Raw genomic sequence first — 26,069 nt, 5'->3', positions numbered from 1 at the left:
GAGGCCACAACAGTGAGAGGCCCGCGTACCGCGAAAAAAAAAAAAAAAAAAAAAAAAAAAAAAAAAAAAAAAAAAAAAAGACTGTGCACTTCCACTGCAGGGGGCACGGGTTCCGGTGCGATCCCTGGTCAGAGAACTAAGATCCCGCATGCCATGCAGCGTGGCCACCAAAAAAAAAAGTGGGTGGGGGGCAGAATCCATGGGTAGAGTGCAAGGCGCTGCCTGAGGTGGTGCTGGTGGCAGGGGGCAGAGAACTGACTTTTTAATTATAAGCCTAGAACTGGTATTTGACTTTTTTGAACAATATTTACATTGTTAGTCTGTAAATAAAAATATAAAATGAAATTTGAAAAAATTCACAAGACAGAACAAATTTGTGAGAAGTTACAAGATAATTTTGAAACCTTGGGATTACATTTTTAAGAATAAATATTCAAATGCCCTCCAGAAATTTTGTGCTAAGTTACAGTCCCACCAATGGTGGGTGCATGTATTAATTTCCAACACTTTGCTTGTGTAACCCTGGGAGTGGGTGTTGCTTTAGGAGTGAGGCAACTAGGGCACAGATTTTAAGTGCAGGCTTGGTATTTGCGTGATCCTTAGAAGAGCACTTCCTTAAATTTTGTGCCTTGGTGCCTCACTGCTTCATCCTAGTCCTGGCCCTGATTGTGTCCCTGGGTAATTGCAGAGATTAATGCCACCACTGAAGGCTTGAAAGAAGCAGGAATGGGAATGCTTAATACAGTCCCATACATCTAACTCGCGAGCTTAGCCTGTGCAGATGTTGAATGGATCTTGGAGAACAACTTGAACTGTAATAAATGTGATTAGGTGGTGACTCCACTTGTATCTGCTGTCCCAGATGTAGTAAGTTTGCTGGGGCAAATCAAAATGGCCCTGGCACTAGGTATGTAGCTACTGGCCTAGCTAATAGCTTTTTCTCTGTACTAATTTTCCAAGGACCACCAGAGACAGTTTGCTTTTACCTGGCAGGGTCAACAGTATACCTTAACAATGTTGCCTCAAAGCTATGTAAATTCTCCTGCTCTCTGCTACAATATATTCCACAGAGATACAATTGGTTTTCCACTATGTCTAGAGTGAGAGACGGCTAAAGGGACAGATGTACGCTCATTTAGACATTTGCTAGCAGTTTGGCTGGATGGACCCCAAACAGAATTGGGAGTTTGGTGACAAGAAAATCTGGGGAAGAAGTGTATAGACAGACCACCTCTCAGAGTGGGTACAGACAGAGATTTGTGTGTGGTACGAATACCTATCAAAGGGCATTCACTTCGGAAGACACTTATTAATCAGGTGAAAGAATGAAGCACCGTAGTGGTGTCAGTCAGCCTCGGTAATAGTTTGTCAGGGTTTCCTTAACAAAGCACCACAAACTGGGTGGCTTGAACAACAGAAATGTATGTTTCACAGTTCTGGACACTACAAGTCCAAGATCAAGTTGTTGGCTTCCTTCTGAGGGCTGTGAGAAGAAATCTGTTCCATGCTTCTCACTTAGCTTCTGGAATTCTCTGGGAATCTTTGGTGTTCCTTGGCTTGCAGAAGCATCACCCCAATCTCTGCTTTCATCTTCACATGGCATTTTGTGTGTGTGTGTGTGTGTGTGTGTGTGTCCAAATCTCCCCTTTCTATAAGGTCAGCAGTGATATTGGACTAGGATCCACCCTAATGATGTCATTTTAACTTGATTACTTCTGTAAAGATCCTGTCTTTAAATGAGGTCACTTTCTCAGGTATTGGGCATTAGGGTTTCAATATGAAGGCAGGGGAAGAACACAGTTCTACCCAAAAGAGCCTCTTTCTCCAGCCACCCCAGTGCTTTCTCAGTGGACCCAAGAACAAAGCAGCTATGGTGACAGGGATGGAGGCTATGTATGGGGTCAACAGCACAGTCTTCCTCTTACCGGGCAGCTCTGGCTACTGCTTAGTGCCTTATCTGACAACAGCTGTGGGTCAGCACTTAGCTCTTGGTGGCACCATTCCCTGTGGACAGCGGCCAGCTGCCTGGTAGCAGGTTGCTTACCTTGGACCTCTTCCATCCCGAAGGGGCCATGATCCATCCTCCCTGGAATAGATGCATTCTGGACATGGATTTGGCTTTCTTGCCCACAGCGCTTCTGTCAGCACCATGACTGACAGACTCATGAAATGCCTTATTTACCCTCATGGTTTCCATGCTGCGTTGCTTCTGAAACCAAGCAACTCATTTCACAGCCAAGGAAATGCATCCATGTGGGCTCCCGGCCATGGAATTCACTGGTCTTAACTGCATACCTGATCACCTGGAAGTGGCTGGCCTGATTGAAGGGGTGAGCGACTTAGTAACGTTGCAGTTATGGTGCCAGTTGGGAGACAACATCCAGGACGGATGGGGCTCTGTTTCACAGGCTTCTTTATATGTTTGGATCAGAGACAGTTACATGGGTCTGTTTCCGCCGTGGCCACAACGCACTGGTCCAGGGACCAAGGAGTGGAGTTGTGCAGAGCCCTCTCACTCTTGTACCCAACATGGAGCTCTGCTGATCTGAGGGTCTCAGTCCCCAAGGTGGGGCATACTGTGGCCTGGGGACATACAGAGGCTTCATTAAATTGAAAGACAATGCTACCACCTAGCCCTTTGGGGCTCGTTACGCATGGAAGCAAAAAGCCAGCAAGGGATTGCTCTGTGGCTGGAGTGACCAATTCTGATCACTGGGGGGAAACTGCATTGCTGCTTTGCAGTAAGGACAGGAGGGTGGGTCTGCAGAGCAGGGCATTCTCTGCAGCTCTTCTGACAATTTCCATGACCAACAGGAAGGGTTAACGGAAAATCACATCAACCACAGCAGGGCAGCATAGCTGGGGACTCAGACCCCTTGGGAATCTTCATTCAGGTTATTTCATCGCGTAAACATCCCCGGCCAGCTGAGGTTCTGACTGAGGGTGGGGAAAATCCGAGCTGGGTAAGGAAAGAAGGCTGAGTAATGGGAGAAGGAAGCCACAGACACCGTAGGGCCTCTCCATAAGCTCTCCACAGCTCTTGCAGAAACAAGGGCCGTGGCACCTTTGCCTGACTCGCTTTGCTTGTTTAATGCGTTGGTTTGCACATGCAAACCATTTCCCTCTTTTCTCCCCTTGACACTGTGATTGTATGTGCAAATTGTTGGAGGTTAACTTTACAATTCAGAGTTCAGGTAACAGACTATCCAGTGGGCCGTGACTAAATTTGAGGAATAATAAGCACGGCCAGCGAGGGATACGGTGACTCTTGGGACCGCATCTCCTCATTTTGGAGAGAGGGCACCTTCACCTGTACGAAGGATCGGTTGTCTTGCGTCGAGGGGAGACGTTTATGGAAGGTTAAGTATGTGCAGAAGGTGCGTCTGGAAGCTGACTGCCCGTCGGCAACCTACTGCCCGCCCAGCCCCGAGCTCCAAACTCCCCTTTCATTGCCCTGCTTGGGGATTCTGGAATTTTCTCCCTTGCAGAGCGCTAAGCTTCGTCAGTAGAGGGCGCTGGAGGGACGGTGACGTGCGAAGGGGGTCTCTGGTTCAAACTGTTTGTGGGCTGCCACCTGGCACACCTCTCCGTGGACTGCTTCCTCCGCCGCCTCCTGAGGTGGCCTTGCAGCAAGCTCTGGGCGCGGCACCTGCCGGTGCATGGCTCACCTGCCATCCCAGGGAGTGACTTTCCAGCAAGTTCTGCAGGCAGAGCACCTCACTGAACTTCACCGGGGCTGCACCCTCTCCACGGAGGCCTGAGTCCAGTCCCGGTGCCGGTGTGGAGGTGAGGGGACGCTTCCAGGTTTGCTCCTTCCTTGGAACTGTGCCTCAGACCTGAGCAGGGCCCGCTGCGCCTGCACTGTGAGAGTTCTCCTCATCCGCAGCTGCCGGTCCCTGCCGCTCCAATGCTCAGCTGCCGTCCTGCTTTAAATGTGCCCTGTCCCAGCTACTGTGTGGTTTGCACCTCTCGGTTGGACCCTGAATGACGCAAAGACCAGAAAGGTGCTCAGCTACAGGCGTGGGCCGTGGTTATGGCCGAGGGATGCTCGGAGCCACGAGAGGAGGAGAGGTGGTGGAGCCCAGAGCTGGGGAGAAGGCTGGGTGCTCAAGGGCACCCCAGGGAATAGCCACCCTCTCCCGGAATAGGGGGTCGCGCAGCACACAGAGGCTGGCCTTCAGAGTTGCCTCCGGCCCCTCCTTTTTTGCATGGCATTGCTAACGGACGTCATCCTCTCCTCTGTGGTGCGTGTAGGGCGTCTAACTAGTCTTTATAGTTCCCAAGACTCTGGGTCAAGGGTTGCTCCAACCAAGGAGCTGTACTTGAGAAGCCCATCTACGTTCACAGGATCAGGGGATCACAGACAGCCTGATCCATGATAGTATGAGACTTCGGGAGATCTTGGGACGGGGATGAACATATTTTTCATGAGGGAGGAATATAATAATTGTAGTCAGAGGGTAGATTGTAGGGGGAAATGGCCACCGCGTTCAGCTTCTCCCATCAAAAGGGAGCCGGTTTCTCCAGCCCTTGAAGCTGGACTTGGTCATGTGACTGCCTTTGCCCACTGGGACCTTAGCAAATGTGACGCAAGCATTAAAAGTGGGGCCTCCCCTGGCGGTCCAGTGGTTAAGACTCCGTGCTTCCACTGCAGGGGGTGCAAGTTCGATCCCCGGTTGGGGAACTAAGATCCTGCCTGCTGAGTGGTGCAGCCAAAAAAAAATTCGTAAAAAAAGACAAGACAGAATTCATGGTTGAGAATTTCTATCGTCTGTATAACACAGGGAACTATACTCAATAACCTGCGATAAACCATAATGGAAGAATATAAAAAAGAATGTAAATATATCGGTGTATAACTGAGTCATTTTGCTGTGCAGCAGACATTGGCCACACATTATTTTTTTTTAAGTAATTAATTATTTTTGGCTATGTTGGGCCTTCGCTGCTGCGCGCGGGCTCTCTCTAGTTGCAAAGAGCGGGGGCTACTCTTCGTTGTGGTGCGCAGGCTTCTCGTTGCGGTGGCTTCTCTTGTTGCGGAGCGCGGGCTCTAGGCGCACGGGCTTCAGTAGTTGTGGCACGTAGGCTCCAGTAGTTGTGGCTCACGGGCTCTAGAGCGCAGGCTCAGTAGTTGTGGCGCAGGGGCTTAGTGTCTCCGCGGCATGTGGGATCTTCCCGGACCACGGGAAGATCAGGGCACTGTGTGCCCTGAACTGGCAGGCGGACTCTTAACCACTGCGCCACCAGGGAAGTCCGGCACAACATTATAAATCAACTATATTTCAGTTTGTTTTTTTTTTTTTTTTTGCGGTACGCGGGCCTCTCACTGCTGCGGCCTCTCCCGTTGCGGAGCGCAGGCTCCGGACGCGCAGGCTCGGCGGCCATGGCTCACGGGCCCAGCCGCTCCGCGGCACGTGGGATCTTCCCTGGCCGGGGCACGAACCCGCGCCCCCTGCATCGGCAGGCGGACTCTCAACCGCTGCGCCACCAGGGACGCCCCTCAATTTTAAAATAGTAATAAAAAAAAAGAGGAAGTGCTTGTGCCCCAGGCTGCCCTCGATTGCTGCAGGAGCCCTCCCACCATTATGTGAACAAGCTCAGGCCAGCCTCATGGGAGATGAGAGGCCCCAGCTGTCTCAGCCATCCTCCTCAACCCAGAAACTTCCACGGTTCAGGGCCCAGGGCCATCGGGACAAGAGAGGCTGTGGGTCCAGCCTCAGGGCCAGCCCTAAACCATCAGACCATCCCCCCACCCACCAGAAGCAGAGTCAGAGTAGAGGAGATCTTAGCTGACCATCCCTGCGTCCTCCTGACCCCACCGTGTCCCAGGCCCGCAGGGTGTCTCTGCAGGGAAATAACTGTCCGTACAGGAGCACAGTCCACCTGATTCACCGCGGCCCTTCATTGCAGGTTCAGCATCTGCGGCACCCACCTGGAAGGCTCAGAGAGTTGGAGCACCACGGCTCCCTCCTTCCTGGGGTCTCCCCCGTGCAGCCCTCCCGGGTGAGGCTCCAGCACACGCCTGATCCATCCACGAAATCCAAGGACTGTTTACCGCCCTGCAATAATGGGCAGAAGTCGGGGCTGAGGCTGCTCCGCGCCCACTTACGCCGCAGGCAAGCCACCTCCACTTCCCTCCATGTTGCCGTGGTCTGCGGGCCTCTGGGTCTCTCTCTGGCATCCTCGGGGAACGTCAGCCCCTGCCCGCTGCCCCCTCTGCCACGTGGCCAGCATCCACATCTGCCTCCCGCTTCCTGGAGCCCTCGGCTCCCCACAACATCAGCCACGCTGTCTCAGAGCCTCACCCCCACTGTGTCTTCACCGGTAACTGCAGCAGTAACACGACCCCAACTGTCCTCCTGTCCCCACACCCACCCACTCACGCCTGCAACAGCACCCCAGCCCCCTGGGACCCCATCTTCTGACCCAGCGCCATTTCACAGCCCCTCCCCATCTCACGCGCCCACCAGCCTCCTGCCAGCTGAGACCCCAGGTCCCCTGCTCTAACCTCCCCTGGGGGAACCCCTCACACCTCAGCTCTGCTCACCCCCTGGTGTGATCGCCTGACCCAAACCATGTTCTCGGTTAAACCCAACTCTGTGACTCCGGGCTGGCACCTGAGCACTGAACTTGGCTGGAGAAAATTTCAGCCTGCTGATGAACCCACTTCGAGGACACTCGGCTTTGCCGGATGATCCCGCACCAGAGAATCCCAAGTCTCCTCTCTCCTGGGACCTCCAGCCTCTCAATGAAATGTTAGATTATAACATGTATAACAGGTTCCCGTGGCTCAATAATGAAAAAATTAGAACAGGACCCACAGTGAAATATCTCCTCCCCAACTTCTGTCTCCCTCCCCTTCCCCTCCCCCTCCCCTCCTCTCCTTCCCCCCCACCAACCCGTGCACACGCACTGTGCGCGTGCACTCACCAACAACCATTCTTAGTTCCTGGTGTGTTCTTCCAGGCTGCCTTAATGCACACACAGGCAGACACGAATGTCTATCTTTTCCTACTTTTGTTTCTTTCGATGGCAGAACACCACCAGCTGTTCTGCGTTGTGCTTTTTTTCTCAACATCATATGTTGGGACAATTTTCAAATCAGAACCAAGAGAACTTCCTCATTTTCTTTTCTGGCCGAATGGTACTCCATTGTCTGGGCGCGCTGCAACTGGTTCCCGGGTGTCTGTTGACGGACATGCAGGGAGTTTCCAATATTTTGCTGCTACAATGGAAGCGACTGTCCTGGTCCCTGTGTCGTCGTTTTGCCTGGATGTTGGAGTGTTGATAAGTTTCATTTCTGCAAGCGGGATGGCCGGTTCACAGGAATACTTGTGGGCTTCACTGATCTGGCTGAGCGGCCCTCCACAGGGGCTGTGAAATCACACTACCAGAGCGGTGAGGAGAACGCCTGGTGGCCGTCAGCCTCGCCGGACACTGTGGTCACCCGTACGCTTGAGGTTCGGACAGTCCAATGAGCCACCCCCGCTCTCTGCACATCTTTCAAACTTAACTCCCCGATTTCTCCCCCAGGGATCTCCTGTCTCCTCCCAGGCCTCCCCGGGCTGCGAAGAGGCCCCCAGGTCCCCGGCGGGGGTGGGGAGGGCTCTTCCCCTCACCCTGCCCCTAGCCAGGCTCATCTCCCTCCCATCGCAGCGCTCACAGACCACGCCGTCTCTCCCCAGGCACCCCAGCACCGCTTAAGGGCTCTCCTGGCCTCCCCGCTGCCCCCCGCTCTCCCTGCAGCAGCCAGCAAGGCCTTTCCAAGTCACACACCACAGCAAATGGCCTCTTCCAAGCCCTCCAGTGCTTTCCCTTTACAGCTGGAGTGAACCCCAACTCCCAGCCCCAGCGAAGGCCCCCGGATCCCCGCCTGCTTCTCTGGGGGTGTCTCGCTCCACTGCTCACCCTTGGCCACCCTGGCCCTTGAGCTCTTTCTTTCCCTAAAGCCTGAGCCCCTCTCAGTTCCCACCTCCTGGCGTGGCCAGGCTGTCCCCGTCCCGCACTGCCCCTTTCCCGTCTGTGCAAATGGGTCACCACGCATGGTCCCCTCCTCGGTCAGCACTCCCCATGGCCACCGCGAGAGCTGGCCCTCCGCCCGTAACTGCGGCGTCACCCCCTCCCCACCTCCCCCTGCACTGGGGCCTGGACTGCTTACTTACTTGCTCCCCGTTCTTTCCGGGCCTCCCGGGAACGTGAGCCCTTCAGGGAGGGCCCGGGCCAGCTCTCCCCGCGCCCCCAGCAGGGATGGGGCGAGGGCTGGAGGGTCGCACCCATGCGTGTCCCACCATCATCGCCCGTGGCCTCCCTTCCAGTTCACAGGAGCCCGGATGGGGAGCCGGGTCTTGGGGCCCCCGCCCCGGCTCTGCCCTCTGTCCCCTCTGCCCAGTGACTCACTCCCCAGCTCTGGGGCAAATCCTTCCCTGAAAGGAATCTTCCTGCGGCGACCGGGAAGTTACTGAAGTAGGCGGCCCGAGCTGGCGACCCTGGTGGGACCTCGTACATCTCTACCCCTCCTACAGGAACAGCAAAGTGTCCCTAACTGCGACGGCCACGTCCTCTTCTCGTTGCCCTTCACCTGCCCCGCCGGGGGGTGGCCCTTCCTGCGCTGGGTCCAGCAGGGGGTTGATCTGGCCCTGCCCCGCCCCCACCCCAGGGTGCCTGCCTCGCGCTGCTATTCTCCTCGGACCCCGGCCCATCCCGCTGCTGCGAGACTGGGGGGTCTCGGCACCCTGGCACTTTTGGGCCCCAATCCATCCTCTTTGGTCCATCAGTGTCTGCCCGGATTGATCTAAAACTTTCCGCCTGGTCTGGTCCTCAGCTCCTCTCTCGTCTCCCTGTGCACCCCCTTCCCTCCTGCTCCCTCACCCGTACTCTGCGGGAGGAGCTAGGGGGAACCCACGGCCACCCCCAGCCGCACTGCACTGCAGGCTCAGCGCCCCAGGACCCCGCACTCGGAGCCCAAACGCCGGGCGTCCCCCGTCGCCACTGTCCCCTCTCCTCCCCTCCTCGCTCAACCCTGCTCGGTGGGTCCATCGCACCCCCATCTCATCTGAAAGGACCTTCCCTCCCATCCAGGCCTTTCCTGCCAGACTCCAGATTCCACCCACCCTCGGCTCCCTTGGTTCCCCCCTCCAGCTCTGTGGAATGTGCTCACCCAGGTTCCCCTTTCCCTCCCAGGGACCCTGCCCTTCCCCCAATCCTGGGCCAGGATGGGGATGTAGAGGACAGCTGGGGTCAGCTCTGTTCACAGATGTCGGCTTCAAGGTCAGTTCCAGAAATATGAGAGTCAGTTCCCACTGGGCCCTATGCGTGGAGCTGAAATGATTGTCTGGAACAGTTGTCTGCTCTGCCTCCCCCTCCTCAGTCAAGGGCTGTGGGGAGGCTGGACAGGGTCAGGATCACCCTTCACAGGTGAGGAAACTGAAGGGTGAGGTGACGGGCCTTGCCCCGCAGCAGACCCTCCCAAAGCTCACGCTCACAGGTAAGAAGGGGGCAGGAGGCGCTGGGGGGCCGGACTCGTTGGGGAGTTGACACAGAACTTGGAGGCACAGGGTCTGCCAGACCCCGAGGGGCTGAGAAAGCCACTCATGGCCCGTCCTTGCTCCCAAAATAAATCACTCCACAGCCACTTTTGAAATCAGCTTTATATCAAGCTATGAAAACCAAGATCATGTTATAAAAAAACACATACAAAAGCAGTACTATCAAAAATCATAACAACATCAAACATGCTAACTCCTACAAATGTACAAAGGCCTTTGTGCACCATTTACACGGGCCAGATTCCGGCCACAGTACCTGGAAAGAGGGAGCACAGACCCAAGAGAGCTGGCTGCAAACCCCGTCACGGCGCGCCCAGCGGCGCAGGCGAGCTGGAGTCGGGCCTAAGTCTGACTGCCGAGAGCCTCTGGGGTAAGCAGAGGCCGAGGAGGGTAACTGAACCCATGTTTTCCTGGCGTAGGACAAGGCACCCCACGGGGCAGGGGATGGCCGGAGGCTGTGGTGGGCGAAATAATACCGCCCCAAAGGTGCCCACGTCCTCATCCCTGGATCTGGAACTACATCAGGCTCCAAGGCAAAGAGGAGTTAAGGGGTCAGGTGGAATTAAGGTTGCTAATCAGCTGAACTTAACATCAGGAGAGGATCCTGGATTGTCTGGGTAGGTCAAAGGTCATTGTCTGGGTGGGTCAAAGGTCATCACTGGGGTCCTTGAGGAAGGAAGATGGAGGCAGGAGACGGGTGCTGAGATGTGAAAAAGAGATCGACTGGCCGTTGCTGGTTTTGGAGATGAAAGGGGGCCATTAGCCGAGAAATAGGGGAGGCCGGCCTCTAAAAACTGGAAAAGGCAAGGAAATGCCCCGCCAGCGCATCCAGAAGCAACCAGCCCGGCTGACACCTTGGCTTTAGCCCACTAGACCCGTGTCAGACTTCTGACCTCCACAACTGAAAGACGGTTCTTGTTTTAAGCTACTAAGCTTGTGGAAGTGTGTTGAAGTGGCAATGGGAAACTAATCCAGAGGCCAAGGAGTCAGAGGTCAAGCTTGCCCCGCCCGGACCTCGGCCTGACTTCCAGGGGAGGACCCGCGGAGGCACCCCTGGGCCCGTCTCCGTGTGGGGGAAGGCGGAGGCCGAGAAAACCCAGGAGGTCCTTGCCCCTCCTGGGCCCATCCTCAGGGGGAGCCCGTGGGGAAGCAGAGAAGGGTCAGGGGCCGAGCTGCAGGGGCTCTGCCGCCAGCTCTGCCCCCAGCTTGCCACGTGACCCCACAGGCCCCCTGCCAGGTCCCAGATGAGAGCTCATCTCTCCCTTTTTCCGCCTCCAGTTCTGCCTTCCGTTCCACGCCCTGGCTGAGCCCAGCTCAACGCAGCCCTGGACCAGAGGAGGCAGGAGGGGTGAGGCTCAGGCCCCCACCCAGGAGCTGGGGAGGCGCCGAGACCCAGGCTGAGGAGGGCAATCCGGACCCGGCCTGTGGAAGGACCGCACAGACAGGCGGTGACCCCGGAGCCCTGTCCCCTGGCCACTCCCCGTCCTGGCCCCCTCCTTCAGAGCGTGCAAGATCCACTGTCACCTACAGGGAGCGTCTCACGCGTGGCCTCCTCGGGTCCCCACAGCTCCCCGCCACGGGAGGGGTAAACAGGCCAGGGCCGGTCCAGTTCCCGCGGCCCAGGGCCCCGCGCCTAGGCCGGGGCTGGTCAGAAGTAGCAGCAGGAGACAGGACGCCCGTGAGAGGCCGCGTGGGGCTGTGAAGCTGGTGCTGGTCTGAACGGCCCCCGAACGCGGCGGCATCCGACGCTCTCCGGGAGCGCCCGAGCAGGTCAGGCCGCAGAAATAGCTAACCGACCTTTATAAGTGAAAACAGGGACTTAGCGGGCTCGTGCGCCCCCGTGTCGATGTCCAGGACGCTCCGGATGCTCCTGACCTCACCGCTGGACAGGTTCCCCTTGACGGCCAGGATGGCGCCCAGGTGGCCTTTGCTGGCAAAGGGGGCGTCCCATCAGTCCAGCCCGCTCGCCAACAGCCCTGCCCACACACGCCACCCCAGCTCCCCAGACTCTGGGCCGGAGCCACAGGGCTCCGCAGCCAGCCCCCTGCCCAAGAGCAGCACCCCCCACACACGCTCCTTCGCCCGCCGAGCTCCAGCGGCACCGGCCACCGCGCGTCCCCAGAGTGCGCCAAGCTCCTGCCCACCTGGGGCCTTCGCACTGGCTGTCCCTCCTGGAACGCCCTTCAGATAACCAGCTTCTTCCCACCCTTTAGCTCCCAGCTCAAATGTCACCTCCCCTGAGAGCCTTGCCCACCTCTAAAGTCAGCACCTCCTGTCATTCACAACCTCGGTTGAACAACCTTTACAACTCGCAATTGTACTCCTTTGCCCGATCGCCTCATCATCGCTGACCTTAAACAGACTACAAGCGACACGAGAGAGAACTCTGTCCGTCTTGTACTTCACCGCATCCTGGTGCCCGAAACAGAGCCCAGTACCTAGTAGGAGACCACTCAGTAACTGTTGGTGGAATGGGTGGGTGGGCGGATGGATGGATGGATGGATCAGTGGATGAATGGATAGGTGGATAGGTGCCTAAACCCTTTGCCCGATCGCCTCATCATCGCTGACCTTAAACAGACTACAAGCGACACGAGAGAGAACTCTGTCCGTCTTGTACTTCACCGCATCCTGGTGCCCGAAACAGAGCCCAGTACCTAGTAGGAGACCACTCAGTAACTGTTGGTGGAATGGGTGGGTGGGCGGATGGATGGATGGATGGATCAGTGGATGAATGGACAGGTGGAAAGATGGATAGATGGATAGGTGGAGAGGTGGATGGGTGGAAGGGTGGGGGAACAGGTGGGTGGATGGGTGGATGGGTGAACGGATGGACAGATGAGTCGATGGGCGGGTGATCAGATGGATGGATAGAAGACGGCGGGTAACTAGGTGCTGGTATGAGCGGGGAGATGGATGGGTGAGTGTGTAAGTGAGGGCATGGGTAGGTGAGTAGGTGGAGAGGATCGGCCAGTGGCCGGACTAGGCTACGCTGGGACAGTCCAACTCATATCTCGTAACTGGAACAGTCTGACGGTATCAGAGGACTCCGCCCATAGAATCAATTTCCCTGACTCACCAGATCCTCAGGCCGCCAGGGGCTAAGCCTCCGCTCCGGAACAGGGGTACTAGGACCCAGGGCACAGGTCACGCCCCTGAGGGCCCCTAGGCTGAGTGGTGGACCCCAGCTTCACTACTGACTTGCCATGGCCTCCAGCAGGTCCCTGGTCTCTCCGATCTCCGTTTCCCCTCTGAGGGACAGTATCATAAAGGCTGAGAATGTGGGCTGCGGAGCCAGACCCGCTGGCTTTGTCGTCTTAGCTCTACCACCAACTAGCTGTGTTACCTTGGACCCAATTCCTTAAGCTCCCCAGGTCTCATCTGTCAATGGGGATGAAGGGTGTCAGCCTCATAGGGTGGCAGTAAGGACTGAGCGAACAGCCACTGTGAAGACCTGGGCACGGCGGCCGGTACACAGCACTCGGCAAAGGGACTGCATCACGGTGGCCGGCGTCTGAGCTCTACCCGCACGGGAGGGGACTCACCCCGGCTCCACCAGGCCCTGTGACCACAGTTGGGTACATCAGGGCCATGCTACTTGCTCGGGTCCTCTGGTGCGCCTGTTCTCACCTGAAGTCGGGGTACCAGGTGGCATACGTGGCCACCTCGATCTTGATGGCGCTGGGGTCTTGCAGGCGAATAATCTCTGCGAGCATGGGGAGGGCACGATGCAGCCAGGTTGCCGGGGAGCCCTGCAGGCACAGGCCTGGTTGGAGGTAGGCTGTCCCCGCCCTGGAGGCCACCCAGGGGCCCAGGGAGGCTCAGGTCCCACCGGATTGGGTTTGGGGAGGCCCAGAGGGGCTGTCCTGGCCCCTGAAGAGCTTGGAGCGGGAGGGCAGCCTATCGAAGTGGGAGCTGGGAGGGGCGGGCGGGGGCTTACGTTCTGAGTGCAGAAGCGCTGGATGAGTTCGGCGTTGGCCAGGATGTGGCCCGCCAGCCGCTGCTGCTGTTCTGCCGTCTTGAGGACCAGGCACCGCTTGCTGAGGCGGATGATGTACTCCCTCACCAGGTGCAGGTGTACAACCCCCATGAGCTCCTGGGTGCGCGAGAGGGCAGGGTCACGTGGGCCAGCAGACAGGGAACTCACCACCCCCCGCGAAGCTTCGAAGCCAGGGTCCAGGGAGGGACGGATGCCAGGGCAAAGGAGCTCGTCCGTGTGCGCACGCGTGTCCAGCCCACCACCGCCCCCGCCGGCTCCTGCCACCGGCTCAGCACCCCCTTACCTCCCGGAAACAGTCCTGCAGTTCAGAGAACTCGGGCAGCCTCTCGCCCACTGCGGAGATAATTTCCTCCAGGGTCTCCGCGGGGGCCGCCCAGCGGGTCTGCGTGAACCTCTTGAACAGCGGCTGTGAAAGGAGAGAAGCAGGACGTCTGGCCACGCCCCGCAGAGGAAGGGCCGGCCGCAGAAACGTGCACACACACACACACACACGGACACACGGGGCCCAGGACAGGGGCCGGGGATGTTAAGGACTCCCAGGGAAGCCAGGGAGCGCTGGGGCCCTGCTCACAGGCAGGGACTGGAGGCGTGGTCTGCACACCCTTCTCAGAGGCCAACCGGCTGCCATCTGCCTGCCCTGAGGCCTTTTCCACTGGCCGCCCTCCTTAACTAAATAAAGTCCTGCATAAACATAGCCTTGTGCTTGGCTGGGCCTGCAAGGACCCGGCCAAGCCATCCAGGGTCACCGCCTGGCCACCCGCAGCTGCTGGGCACTGAGGCCAGGTGGGTTCCCATGGAGGGCAGGCAGGGAGTCCCGCCTTGTCCTTTCCTGGGACCCCTGCCTCATCCTCTGCTAAAGGCGCTAAAGGGTTTCTGTGGATTTCCTGGCCCACAGCAGACGTGGTGATGGCTGCCAAAGGCTCTGAGCAGCACAGCTGGGAGTTAGGCACGGGGACAGGGCGTGGGCAGGAGGGTCTGGGGGAGTCGGAGGGAAAGTACGTGCAAACTTGAGGACCGGGATGCGTCTAAGCGGGGGACGGGCACCGAAGCTTCCTGTCTGCACCCGGGGGCCCTGGGCGGCCCTCGGAGGCCAAGCCCCGGGCTGAAGCGTTGGGAGTGAGGTCAAGGGCCCGCCACGGCCCCATCACCTGGGCCCCACCAGCCTCCCTACGGCGGGGCTCACACCACGCCTTCCACATGCCAGCCCTTTGCTTCTGCCATCCTCCCTGCCCAGCCCCCTCCCAGGCCCTCCCCGCCCTCCCCCAGCACTAGACTCAGCATGGGACACACGGCAGGAGGCTCCGCTACCTTCAGGACCCCAAACAGGTTCTGGAGCAGGGTGTCAACGCCATGACTCTTGAGCTCATTCAAGGGGCTCAGCAGGTGGCTCCGGAGGTCCTGTGGTATCTGCCACTTCTGGTCCACGAACATCCTGGAAGGACGTGGGAGGCAGGGAGATCACACCAGTCCTGCCCAGAGAGCCAGTTAGCCTGGGGCAAATCTTCCTAAACCATCACTCTAGAACCCTCACTGGCTCCCCATTCCCCGTGGGAGCAAGTCCAAGTCACCCACCCACGCTGCCTCGGCAGGGCCCAGCCTTCCCACGCCCAGCACACACGTTAACACCACATCCTCTTCTAACTGAGGGCCTCTCCACGCCTCACTTTGCTCATCTGCTTAATGGACGTGATCGCCGTCCCTACCTGATAGGGCTGTCGTAAGGATAAAATAAAATAAATCAGTGGCGCGAGTGCTTGACCCACCAGCACTAGATAAACGTTCGCTGCTGCCGCCGCCGCCGCCGCCACAGGCCCTGGCATTTCCTTAGGGACCTGCTCGTTTTAATTCAACGTCTCTGCTGAAGCTGCCCCTCCCGCCCCCTCCCCCACCCCGGGCACCTCCCAGCCTCCTCCCAGTTACCCTCTCTCTCCCTCACAGGCAGGCAGGCAGCCCCAGCGATTCCAGCTCCCACAAACCCCGCCCAGTGCCCTCACCGGAAGGAGAGGCAGTTGTTGATGTTGGCGATGACAATGGCCCTGTAATTTCCCAGCTGTTTGCACCTCTCCAGAAACTCATCAAAGGCACGCTGGTAGCTGGTGAAAGCCGAAAGGGAACACGTGGGACCAGCACAAACGCCGGGACAGGAGCAGCCTCCCCGGGTTTACATGTGGGCTCCCCGCAGCACAGGGAGGGCCCCCTAGCCCCGAAGCATCCTGTAACTGGCTTCACGTGCTCAGGCCAGTGAGGCCAGGGCCCCTGCAGAGCTCCTCAAGAGGGTGTCCAGCCCGCTCTGCTGCCTCCCTCCTTCCCCCAGGCCCCCTCTAGAGCTGGAAGACTGGAGGCCGGGGGCCATGCTGGAGTCCTCAGGGGAGGGGGAGGGAGCTAGCCAAGAGAACCGTGAGGGTGCAGACTGGGGCGTCCCCTGACGGGGAGGCCAGTGTCTCAGTCCCTCACGGGGCCTCTTCCTTGTAGCTGGGGGCTGCTCTGCTGGGAGCTTTGCTGAGAGCAGGTGGTCATTCCCTGAGGCTCTCAGCGCCCAGGTGGGGGTACAGGGGATGAGGACTGCTGCTCATCATGACAGACACCCTAGGGGCAGGGAGGGGGCTCTGAGCTAGCTTGGATCCCCACCTGGGGCACAAGGGAGGGGCGGGGGCACGGAGAGGGTGGCCGCAGGGACCCCTTCCCGTGCGCGCACGGCCGTCACCCACCTCTTGAGGAACGCAGCCAGCTCCACCAACAGCCTGTGCTTTATCTGCGAGCCCAGGTCAAGGGTGATGCTCTCGGCCTTGGCCTGGCCCTGGGAGATGATCTGCGGGGGGGAGGTCAACTGAGCAGGAGCCCACCTGGTCTAGGGTCGGGGCAGGGGCGGGTGTGGGGGTCGGTAAGACATGGAAGAGGGGGACCGCGCTCAGGGGCGAGCGCGTGTTTGCACGCAAGGATGTGGGCTCGGTACCCTGCACCAGCTGCACTAGTGCGCGAGGGGCAGCCCGTGCTACCTGGATGATGTCGATGGCCAGCTCACTGTGGCAGCGGCCGTCCAGCCTCTGGGGAGCCACATCCTGCGTCCAGCGCTGCGACTCCAGCTCCAGGGCGCGGGCCATCAGCTCCTTCACGCTGGTCTTGGTGGGGGGGGGTGCCGGTCAGGGGAGCGCGAAGCCCACGTGGACGCGCCTGTCAGGCTCCCTGCCACGTCCTGTCTGCCCCGGCCCCCCCTCCGCTTCCTTCCCGCTCCTCCTCTGCCCCGGCCCTGGCGCGGGCGCTGGCGCTGGACTCACCACCTCATTGGAGAGGAACGTGGCCTCCAGCAGCCGGATCTGCTTGGGGGGCAGGAGGCTCCCCAGCCTGACTCCTTGCAGCTCGCCGGCCAGCTTGGGGCTGTTGATGATGTCACTGTGGGCAGAGGGGGCTGGCGTGAGGAGAACGCAGGCCACCCCGCAGGCAAGAGCCCTCCTCCTCGGCCCCAGCCTCTCGCAGGCCCAGAACTCCATGGCCTTCCCTCCACCGAATCCCGTCCCTGCTTCACCAGCTCACGTCCCTGCTTCCCCGGCTCACGTGAGGGGCCCTCCACCTGCTCAGTCTGATTCAGGCCCCAAACCCCGGGATGGCCGCGCCTCCTTCCACTCCCTCACCCCCATCTGCTCCTGCTCCAAAGTACTGCCCCGAAACCGATGAGCCTCAAGCTACCCCGCTAGAGGCTCCCCGCGGCCCAGCCGCCACCCTCTCTCGCCTGGCTCACTGCAGGACTCCCCTCCCTGGCTCCCCGCTTCCGCCCTCACCTCCAACCATCCCTCCTCCACCCGACAGGCGGTACCACCTCTCAGGTCTGATCTCCCGGCTCTAAGGGCTCCCCGCTCTCACACAGACCGAATGCAGCGCCTCACCCTCTGCCTCCTCCTCACCCATCCCCCGCCACGCTCCAGCCCTGCTGGCCTCGGGCATCCACTAGCCCTGGGCCCCCTTCCCCCCGGAGCCGGGTCTGCTGCCCCCAGAGGTGGGCCAGTCCAAGCAGGAAGGGCTGCTCCCGCACCGCCCTGAACTGCCCTGTGGAGGCAGATCCACCCATCCCTGTGGCACCTCTGTTGGGTCCCAGAGCCCCCTGGGGACTGCCCAGCCCTGGCACTTCCTCAGGGACCTTGGTCTGCCTGGAGGCTCAAGAATGGCCCTCTCCGCCCGCCCCCCCCCAAGCCTGGATGCGCTGTGTCACTTTGCTCCCCGCACTTCTGGCCACACAGGCCTCCACGGAGCCACCCTGGACTCCCCCCCTTGGGGCTCCATGCCCGGCCGGCCTCAGTTTCCTGCTGCAGTGACCCCAGTGGGTCCCAGGCTAAAAGCCCCTGGGGTCACTGGGACAGGAAGGTTGAGGGTGAGAGGTGTGAGTGCCTGGCATTTCCTGGTGAGTCAGGACAAGCAAGAAGGAACAGGTTCAGAGCCGCCCTGACTCTCCCGCAACCCCTGCCCTGTGCCAATTTCCCTATGCCCTGCGGACTCCTCAGCCACCGCTCCCCCCCGCCGGCCCTTCCTCCGGCCCCCGCGGGAGGCTGACCCACCAGCACCAACCGAGACCGCTGGCCACCCAGATGTGTCCCCGAGATGCTTGGACATGGCTCACACGGGCTACACCTCCCAGGCTTCCTGTGGGCTTTACACCAGGTGCCGGGGCCAGTCCCTACAGGAACCCCTGGCCTCTCGTGCCCCGGTCATTTCCACGCTGCAGTATAAATCTCTCCCCACCCAGCTTGTGTGAACGACCAGCATGCCCAGAGATCCAGAGGTCTGGGGAAATGAGGGGACGCCTGAGGCGGTACCCAGCTGGTAACCAGGTATCCTCCACTGGCAGAGCGCGCCTCCCAAACGGAGGAGCTCCAGGCCTCGGTGGCCAGAACCCAGCTCTGCGTGGCCTCGCTGAATGACCCCGCACGATGGGCATCTTTCCAACAGGCCCAGCGGCACCACCCTGCCCCTGCTCCCTGTCCTGCCTGGGAGTGCCCCCAGGGGCCTGCTGGATAATCCAAACACTGACAGCTCCACACAGCTCCCAGAATGCTTCACAGCTCGGCCTCAGGCCCTGGAAGATGACTCCCTTTGCCGGGAACACCACCCTCCCTCTGCCTTCTTACTGGCCTGTCCTCCAAAGTCTTTCCTCCCCTGCCTGACTGCCTGACTTCTATTAGACTGTGAGCAGCAAAGTCCTGGGGCAGGCAGAAGTCTGCGCCGCCTCTTCTGAGCTGGCTTCCTGGGCTGACGCAGGCGAGGTCAGGGCCCCCTCCTCCGGGCTCCCCTGCCACACCCCCTCCTGCTCTGGGCGCTGCTTCATGTCCTCCCCAGGCTGGGAACTCATGAATGAATGATGAAGTCCCTGCCACTCTCTGTGCCTCAGTTTCCCCAACTGTGGAATGGGGCCGAGGCCCAAGACGCTAAGAACTCCAAGTGCAAAGCAGACCCAGCCCAGGCCCTGCCCGCTTGAGTCCAAGCCCATCTGTGCCGTTCTCCCACCTGGGACTCCCTGCACGCCGTGACAGCCCCCGCAGAGCGGCCTCCCTGCCCCTGGGGCCCCGCCCAGCACCCGGCCGCCGGCCGCCCGGCCGCTCACTTGGGGTAGAGGTTCTGCACCCAGAGCAGCAGCACGTAGGTGTCGCGTTCGCTCAGCTCGAACTGCGCCAAGTCCGCCAGCTGCGTGGCGAAGTGCTCGTGGTAGCTCTCGGCGTAGGCCGCCACCACGGCGAACTCGGCGGGGAAGAGCGGCTTCAGCCGCTCCACCACGGCCTCCAGGTCCTGCTTCATGGTGCGGCCCATGTGCAGGAAGGCGCGCTCGACCTCCGTGCGGCCCTCGGCACCCGCGGCCGGCCGCTGGCCCAGGCGCTCCTCGGCCGCCTGCGCCACGCCGCGCCGCCACAGCTGCAGCCAGCGCCGGGGCCGCGTGGCCGCCAGCGCCGAGGGCCCGGGCCCCGCCGCCGCCGCCGCCGCCGCCGCCGCCGCCGCGCGGTCCTCGCGCTCCTGCTCGGCCAGCACGGCCAGCGCCTGGCGCAGCCGCTCCGGCGCCGCCTCCAGCGGCCGGCGCAGCAGGCCGAGCACCCGGTCGCGCAGCAGCACGTACAGCGCCTCCACCTTGCTCTGGCGCCGCAGCAGCTCCTCCTCGCTCAGGCCGCCCGCCGCCGTCGCCGCCTGCAGCTCCCGCTCCAGCGCCAGCAGCGGCCCCGCCGCCTCCAGCCGCCCGCGCTCCAGGTCGGCCTTGAGCTCCTCCACTGCGGCCGGGACCCGAGGTTAGCGCGGCCCGGGGCCCCGAAACCCACCAGTCGCCTCCCGTGGGCCGAGACCTCAAAAGGTGAGGTGAGGCGCCCGGGGAGGCGAGTCGACGTCCCGGACGGGACCGAGGACCCCTCCGCCCACTCCCAGCCCCTGAGATCAGGGCGCGCGGGGAAAGCCGGCAAGGGAGACACCTCCGCGCCCACCTTCCCTGCCCTCTGTGTCCTGGGTGCGTGGGGCATCCGCTCCAGTGAGCCCCGATCCTGCCCAGACCCTGCCCGGCTGGGGCCTGGGGCCCCTGCCTACCTGTGGGCAGCCGGCCAGCCGGCCGGGACTGGGACTCAGAGCCGCCCTCCGTCTCTGCTGAGCTGGGCTGACCCTTCTTCCTCCTCCCTTTGGTGAAGACGCTAAACATGCTGGCCAGGCCTTTCGACTTCTTCTTCTTCTTCTTCTTCTTCTTCGCAGCCTCTTCTTCACCCCTATCTGGGGCTTCCTCGGCCTCCAGAGGTGGCACCAGGTCCTCGGAGGAGGCCTCCGACATGGAGGCTTCTGACTCTGCCTCCGAGGTGAAGGGCAACTTCTGGGGGCTTCCGGGGAGGTCAGGGGCCCCTGGCGCAGGCTGCTGGTGCGGAAAGCCCTGGAAGCTCATGGTCTTCAGCATCACGCCGGCTCAGGCCTGCGGCTTGGCAAGGGGAGGGAATGAAAGGGTCAGCGGTCACCAGGGGGTGGGCCTGGCTCCCGGCTCCCCGGCCCAGGTACACAGCCAGGCTGATGTGTTTTCACCCGTATGACCACCAGGCTCTGGCCTTCTCCTGGCCCAGATGGGCACCAACAACTCAGCCCTCTCCCTGGACACCAGTTCCTCAGGACGCACCGCCCCTCCGAGAAGCGCCGAGGCAGGAAGGGAGCTGGGCTCGGGAGGCATTCCAGACAGAAGGGGCCTTCGCTTCATTTTGGCAAATCCTTCCTTGACAGCCCACCCTCTGGGCAGGGAGAAGGGACTGCGGGGCATGAGAAGCACCCAGATCCCACGGGACGCTGGGGGAGCAGGCAGAGCACGGGCCGCTGTCCCACGGCACAGAGCGGGAACCGAGGTCCAGAAAAGTCACAGAGCGCGGGAGGCTGGGCTGAGGCGGGAATCCAGCCCCGGCCCTGTCCTCCATTTTGCCTGTTCTTCTCTCGGCTCGTGCAGCTTTGGGGTCACAGAGGAACGCTCTGATTAGAAGCACGGCTGCTCCGGCTGGGACCGCAAGGTAGGCAGGGCCTGCCCCCTCTTATGACCTTGGGGCTCAAGTCTACAGAAACCACAGTGCCCCCTCAAACTTCAGGGGGTCTTGCCCACGTCAGTAGGGACAAGGGGCCCAATGCGGCACAGGGCTGTCTGAGGTCACACGCAACTACGCGACTCAGGCTGGAAACCCAAGCTTCCCCGCTCCAGGCACCCTGCCTACTCCCAAATGGGGTGACGTCATCATCACAAAAGCTTCCACTTTCTGGGCGCTTCCTGAGTGCCCATCCCATCACTTCCGCACTCTCTTCCAGGAGGCGTGTTAGTTTCCTCATCTCACACAACTAGCTCAGAGGGGCTTAAAATGCCCCAATGGTCAACAGCCTGGGCTTGGAGCTCAGATCACCTGGCTCCGGGCACCCCGGCCTCGTGGCCCTCAACACCTCGCGGGCTGCATTCAGAGGGCCAGCACCCTCCCCAGCGCCTTGACCACTGTGGAAGCCAGGCCAGGACCGGTGGAGGGGAACACGGCTGACCCCAAAGGAGGGAGCGGGGCAGGGCCGGGCCTCCCTGGTAACTGGGGTGACCCATAACCACAGTGCCTGCCCCACCACCCAAGAGTAAACACACCAAGTCGTGACTCATACAAAACAATGACTTCAGTTTGCCCCTGCCACGGCCCCGCAAGGCAGATGGGGTGATCCAATCATCCAGGGAGAGAAATTGAGGCGGCAGGAGGCGGGGTAGGATTAGGCCTGTCAGACTTCCCACAACCCCTACTGCCTCCCCATCGGCCCAGCCTCGTCTCGCATCCGCCCAGGGCCTCGTCCCAAACCCCCGAGGTTGACCAGAGCCACTCAGGGGCCAGGAAGCCGGGCTTTCTCCCACTCCCGCTGGTTTCACCAGGCGCCTGGGCAGAGTCCTACACTGCTGGATCTCCGTGGCGTCCCCTGTGCCATTTGGCCCGAGAGTTCCACTCCAGAACCAAGCAGGGGGTACTCTGGGGAGCCCCAAAGCCAGGGTCCCCAGGTGCACGGCCACTGGGCATTTCCGCCCTGCCGACCCCTTGCCCCAGCTTCCCTCCCGATCCGTCCCATTTTCATGCCAGGCACCCACAGGAGCTGGTCTGGCCGGCTGGCTGGGGCTGCTCAGTGCCAGCCTGGGCCCCCAGGCCCCACCTCCGCGCCCCGCTGGGGTGAGGGAGAGGGCCATCTGACCCGCTGGGCGCCCCCCGGCCTCACCTCTGCCCTCACCGCCCCCCACCTCCTCCGTCCCCACACGTGCCAGGCTCTACCCAGCCTCCAGAACTGGCTCCTGCAGGTCCCCGCGTGGCGTCGCTGCCTCCTCGCCTCTGTGGCACAAGCTTTCCTCACCTTTCAGGGTCCTGCAGCAGCCCCCTTGGCCCACGTCCCAGGCCTTGACTCTGAGGCAGCTGGTGCGGTAGAAAGAGGACAGCTGTGGGCTTAGCCGTACCACCCACGAGGGTGTGGACCAGACTTCACCCTTCCTTCATAGGCCTTAGTCTCCCCATCTGGGAAATGGGGATGAGGACCCCCCCTCACAGTGCTGCCGAAAGGATGTGAGGAAACCACTCAGACACATCTGGCGCCTAGCCAGGCCTCAGTGAGGGTCTGCGTCATGTGTCCCAGTGTCCGTCAGGCTAACCCTGGCGCCCGGATACAGCAGAAGAGGGCAGGAGGCGGACCCTTTAAGGCCAGGCTCGCGGCTGGGCACACTGGGACGGGAAGGGGAGCGCTCCGAGTCATACCCGTGGCCCCAGCCTGTGGCCCAGCAGCGGCTCAGCTCCTCCCGGCTCCCCCAGCTTCTCCTCTGGCACACACACCCTCGCTCTCCTTCCCGGGTCGGGGCTGAGGTCCACCCAAGCCTCCCTGGCCTCTTGTGCCTATAGTTCCCCTTTCCTGCCGCAAAAGGAAGGGACGCCCGGCGCCTTTCCCCACAGCCCCTCCCGGATGCTTTCTGCAGGACGCAGTCCTCCGCTAGCGGCACCTAACCCGGACCCTCCGCACCCTGACGCAGCAGCTCAGCCCGGGGGCCTCAGTCTCCCTAGAAGAGGGGCTGCCAGAGACCTGGGCTCCGTCCCGCCCCCTTGGTCCCCTCCGTCGCGCCGGCCGCTCCCTCGCGGGATCGGGCCGGAGACTCGGGGTCGGGGCGGCCGGGCAGCCGCGCGGAGAGGTTGGCGGCGGACGCGCCGCGGGCGGAGGTCACTTACTGTGTCCGGGCCGGGCCGCCGCTGTCTGGGCCGAGCCGGGCGCCTCCTGAAATAGACGCAGACTCCGCCCCCGCCCGCCCCGCCCGCCGCCTCCGCGGAAAACCCGCGGGCGAAGGCCAAAGCAGAGCGTGGCGGGGGCTGCCTGGGTCCCCGTGTCCGGTGTCGCGCCCCCACCCCCAGGCGGTGCGGGGCCTGCCTAGCAGGGGAGCGGGGGAAGGGGTCACGACCTCGCACCAGCCCGGGCGGGGTGGCTGGTCTGGCCAAGCGTCGCCAGGCTGTGTCGGGCGCGGGACCGGCACCCAGGGCGGACGGAACGGGTCTGGCGCTGACCCGTCGTCCGACGACGGACAAAGCACCTGTGCTGGTGCCTCGCATACGCTGTCACCATCGAGTCTTGCTGAAAACGGAGAAATGGCTCACAGAAGTGAGTGACTTGCCCGAGGGCACACAGGCAGTAAACGGTGGTCGGAGCCCACGCCCAGGCCTGTAGGACTCCCACTGAAGCACTTTCGCTTCCTGGGACCGGCGCTGGGCCAGGACAGGCTCCTAAAGGCACCGGATGGGGACCCCGACGGCTCAGGCTTGAGTCTCACGCAGCCCAGCTTTGTCCGCACTCAGCGTGGCCTTGAGCAGGTCACACTCCTTTCTGGGCCTCAGTTTCCCTATCTAAGCCCTGTTTCTCTGTCAAAGGGCCGGAGGGGTTCTGGTGAAGAGTACCCCTTCCCCGTTTCACATCTTAGGAATCCCTGCCCTCTGGAAAGGACCCCTGTGGCTCAGGAATTTCCCGCCTGGGCACCAGCTTCCTTTTTGCTTCTTAATAGAGCCTCTGCCCCTCCCTCCCTTTTGTTTGCCACCCCTCCCCCTCCCCACAGGTTCCCTGCTTCCCCTGGGAACTGGGCACAGATCTCTGCAGCCTGGGAGGCATGGCCAAGTGGGCAAGGCAGGGGGGAGATGGGGGTGCCCCTTGGAACTGAGAACTTCCTCTTCCTCCTGGGGAACGGTGGCCAAGGGCCAGTTTTGGGCTTGGACATCGATCCTGTCCCTGGGGGGCGGGGGGTGGGAAGGGGCGGCTGCGGTAAGAAGGGCTCCACCCCTTCTCTCCCTGTAGCCTCAGGGGTGACATTTTTCAGATCTGAACCAACGGTCCCAGTGCCCTTGACAGGGAGGGTCATTCCAGGGGCCCCCAGTGCATAGATGGGGAGACTAAAGGCCAGAACCCCCCTCCCCCCAAGTTCATCCAGCCAAACAGGGTGACAAGGACAGGAACCAAGGGGTCCTGGCCCAGTGCCTCCGTGGCTGCCTGCTGTGGCCTCATTGCGCAATCCCCACGCCCTCCCGCCAGGCTGCTTCTTCTAACCCCAAACAGATTGGGAAATCGCTGGAGAATCCAAAGTGCTCTGGGTAATGGGGGGAGGGCACAGTGTCAGGCTCAAAGACCCCACCATCCCCTCCGAGCTCCAGACCCTGCTCTTCAGGGGCAGGAAGGATGCTTCACCGGGCAGCCACCCTCGTCCCCGACTGCCATGACACCTGCGCTCCCTCTCCATGGCCTCACCGAGCTCCAGGCTGCGGCCAGGGGGTGGGAGAAGCTGCCCTCCCCTCCTGCGGCTGCACCAGGCACTTCCGCTTTCCCTGAGTTCAGGCTTGAGGGTCAAGCGTCACATACATGAAACCCCCAACTCAAGGTAAATCCTCTGAAAATAGGGCTGCCTAGAGTGCCAAGGGGTGTGGCTGCCAGTGGGGCCCATAGGGCAGGAGCTATTCTAACCCCCTCTTGACAGATGAGGCAACTGTCCCCAGGAGACAAGAGACTTCCAGAAGGAGCCAAAGGCCAGCCAAGAATTCCACCCTCAGCAGGAAATGAGCATCAGATGCTGGTTGAGAGCGTCCCTGGCCAGCTGCTCTCCCATCCCCACCTCCCCAGGGGATGGGCGGAGGGGGGGGCGCGCTGCAGGCCAGTTCCACCTGGCAGGGAGGGCAGCACGCAGGAGCGGACTGGCAGTAGACCCTCCAGGCCAGCCCGGAAGTCAAGTGCGCCAGCACCTGGCCAGGAGCTGTAGTCAGCCCCTTGCATGCAACTCAGGGCTTGGGAGTCCCAGGACGCGTGCCTTCCCTCTGCTTGGAAATGACAGGTGACTTTTTTTTTTTTTAATTGTGGTAAAATACACATAACCAAATGTACCATTTTGACCATTTTAAATATATTGTTCAGTGGCATGATGTCATACATTGTTATGTAACCGTCACCACCATCCATCTCCAGAACTTTTTCACTTTGCAAAACTGAATCTCCATACTCATTTCTTTTTTAACATCTTTATTGGAGTATAACTGTTTTACAATGGTGTGTTAGTTTCTGCTTTACAACAAAGTGAATCAGTTATACGTATACATATGTTCCCATATCTCTTCCCTCTTGCGTCTCCCTCCCTCCCACCCTCCCTATCCCACCCCTCTAGGTGGTCACAGAGCACAGAGCTGATCTCCCCGTGCTATGCGGCTGCTTCCCACTAGCTATCTAGTTTACATTTGGTAGTGCATATATGTCCATGCCACTCTGTCACTTCGTCACAGCTTACCCTTCCCACTCCCCATATCCTCAAGTCCATGCTCTAGTAAGTCTGTGTTTTATTCCCATCCTACCCCTAGCCTCTTCATGACAATTTTTTTTTCTTAGATTCCATATGTATGTGTTAGCATACGGTGTTTGTTTTTCCTCCTTCTGACTTACTTACTTCGTATTACAGGCTCCCGGTCCATCCACCTCACTACAAATAACTCAAGTTTCATTTCTTTTTATGGCTGAGTAATATTCCATTGTAT

At 60.6% G+C, this 26,069-nt stretch overlaps 2 protein-coding genes across 9 annotated transcripts in view; one reads left to right on the top strand and one right to left on the bottom strand.

Annotated features, from left to right (window-relative positions):
* LOC114487248 (mucin-2-like) overlaps window positions 1–7,236 on the top strand; it is a 37,798-nt gene extending 30,562 nt beyond the window's left edge. For all 6 annotated transcript variants that reach the window (XR_003682195.2, XR_008618744.1, XR_003682194.2 and 3 more), the window contains exon 4: window positions 5,911–7,236. Coding sequence is in view for 3 of the 6 variants with exons in the window: in XM_028496421.2 (XP_028352222.1) it covers window positions 5,911–6,507 (597 nt within the window). In the remaining 3 variants the exon portion in view is untranslated. The remainder of the gene's footprint in view (window positions 1–5,910) is intronic.
* Window positions 7,237–9,358: 2,122 nt separating this feature from the next.
* On the bottom strand, window positions 9,359–23,315 carry TNFAIP2 (TNF alpha induced protein 2). 3 transcript variants are annotated; one of them, XM_028496418.2, is made up of 12 exons: window positions 23,247–23,315; window positions 20,095–20,470; window positions 19,136–19,787; window positions 16,821–16,935; window positions 16,542–16,664; window positions 16,254–16,354; window positions 15,540–15,638; window positions 14,854–14,977; window positions 13,829–13,951; window positions 13,486–13,641; window positions 13,176–13,297; window positions 9,359–11,342 (listed from the first exon to the last, which is right to left on the bottom strand). In XM_028496418.2, exons 2-12 carry the CDS (start codon window positions 20,447–20,449, stop codon window positions 11,084–11,086), a joined length of 2,229 nt encoding a protein of 742 aa, XP_028352219.1. In that variant the 5' UTR covers window positions 20,450–20,470; window positions 23,247–23,315; the 3' UTR covers window positions 9,359–11,083. The 3 variants fall into 3 exon arrangements, with proteins under 3 accessions (XP_028352219.1, XP_028352218.1, XP_028352221.1); XM_028496417.2 differs by lacking the exon at window positions 23,247–23,315 and adding an exon at window positions 22,390–23,067; XM_028496420.2 differs by lacking the exon at window positions 23,247–23,315 and having other exon boundaries at window positions 11,201–11,475; window positions 20,095–22,182.
* Window positions 23,316–26,069: the final 2,754 nt, after the last annotated feature.

This window comes from Physeter macrocephalus, chromosome 11, assembly GCF_002837175.3.
Source record: "Physeter macrocephalus isolate SW-GA chromosome 11, ASM283717v5, whole genome shotgun sequence".
Taxonomy (NCBI): Eukaryota; Metazoa; Chordata; class Mammalia; order Artiodactyla; family Physeteridae; genus Physeter; species Physeter macrocephalus.
Note: the sequence above shows the minus strand (reverse complement) of the source record. Positions and strands in the feature narration are given on the sequence as shown.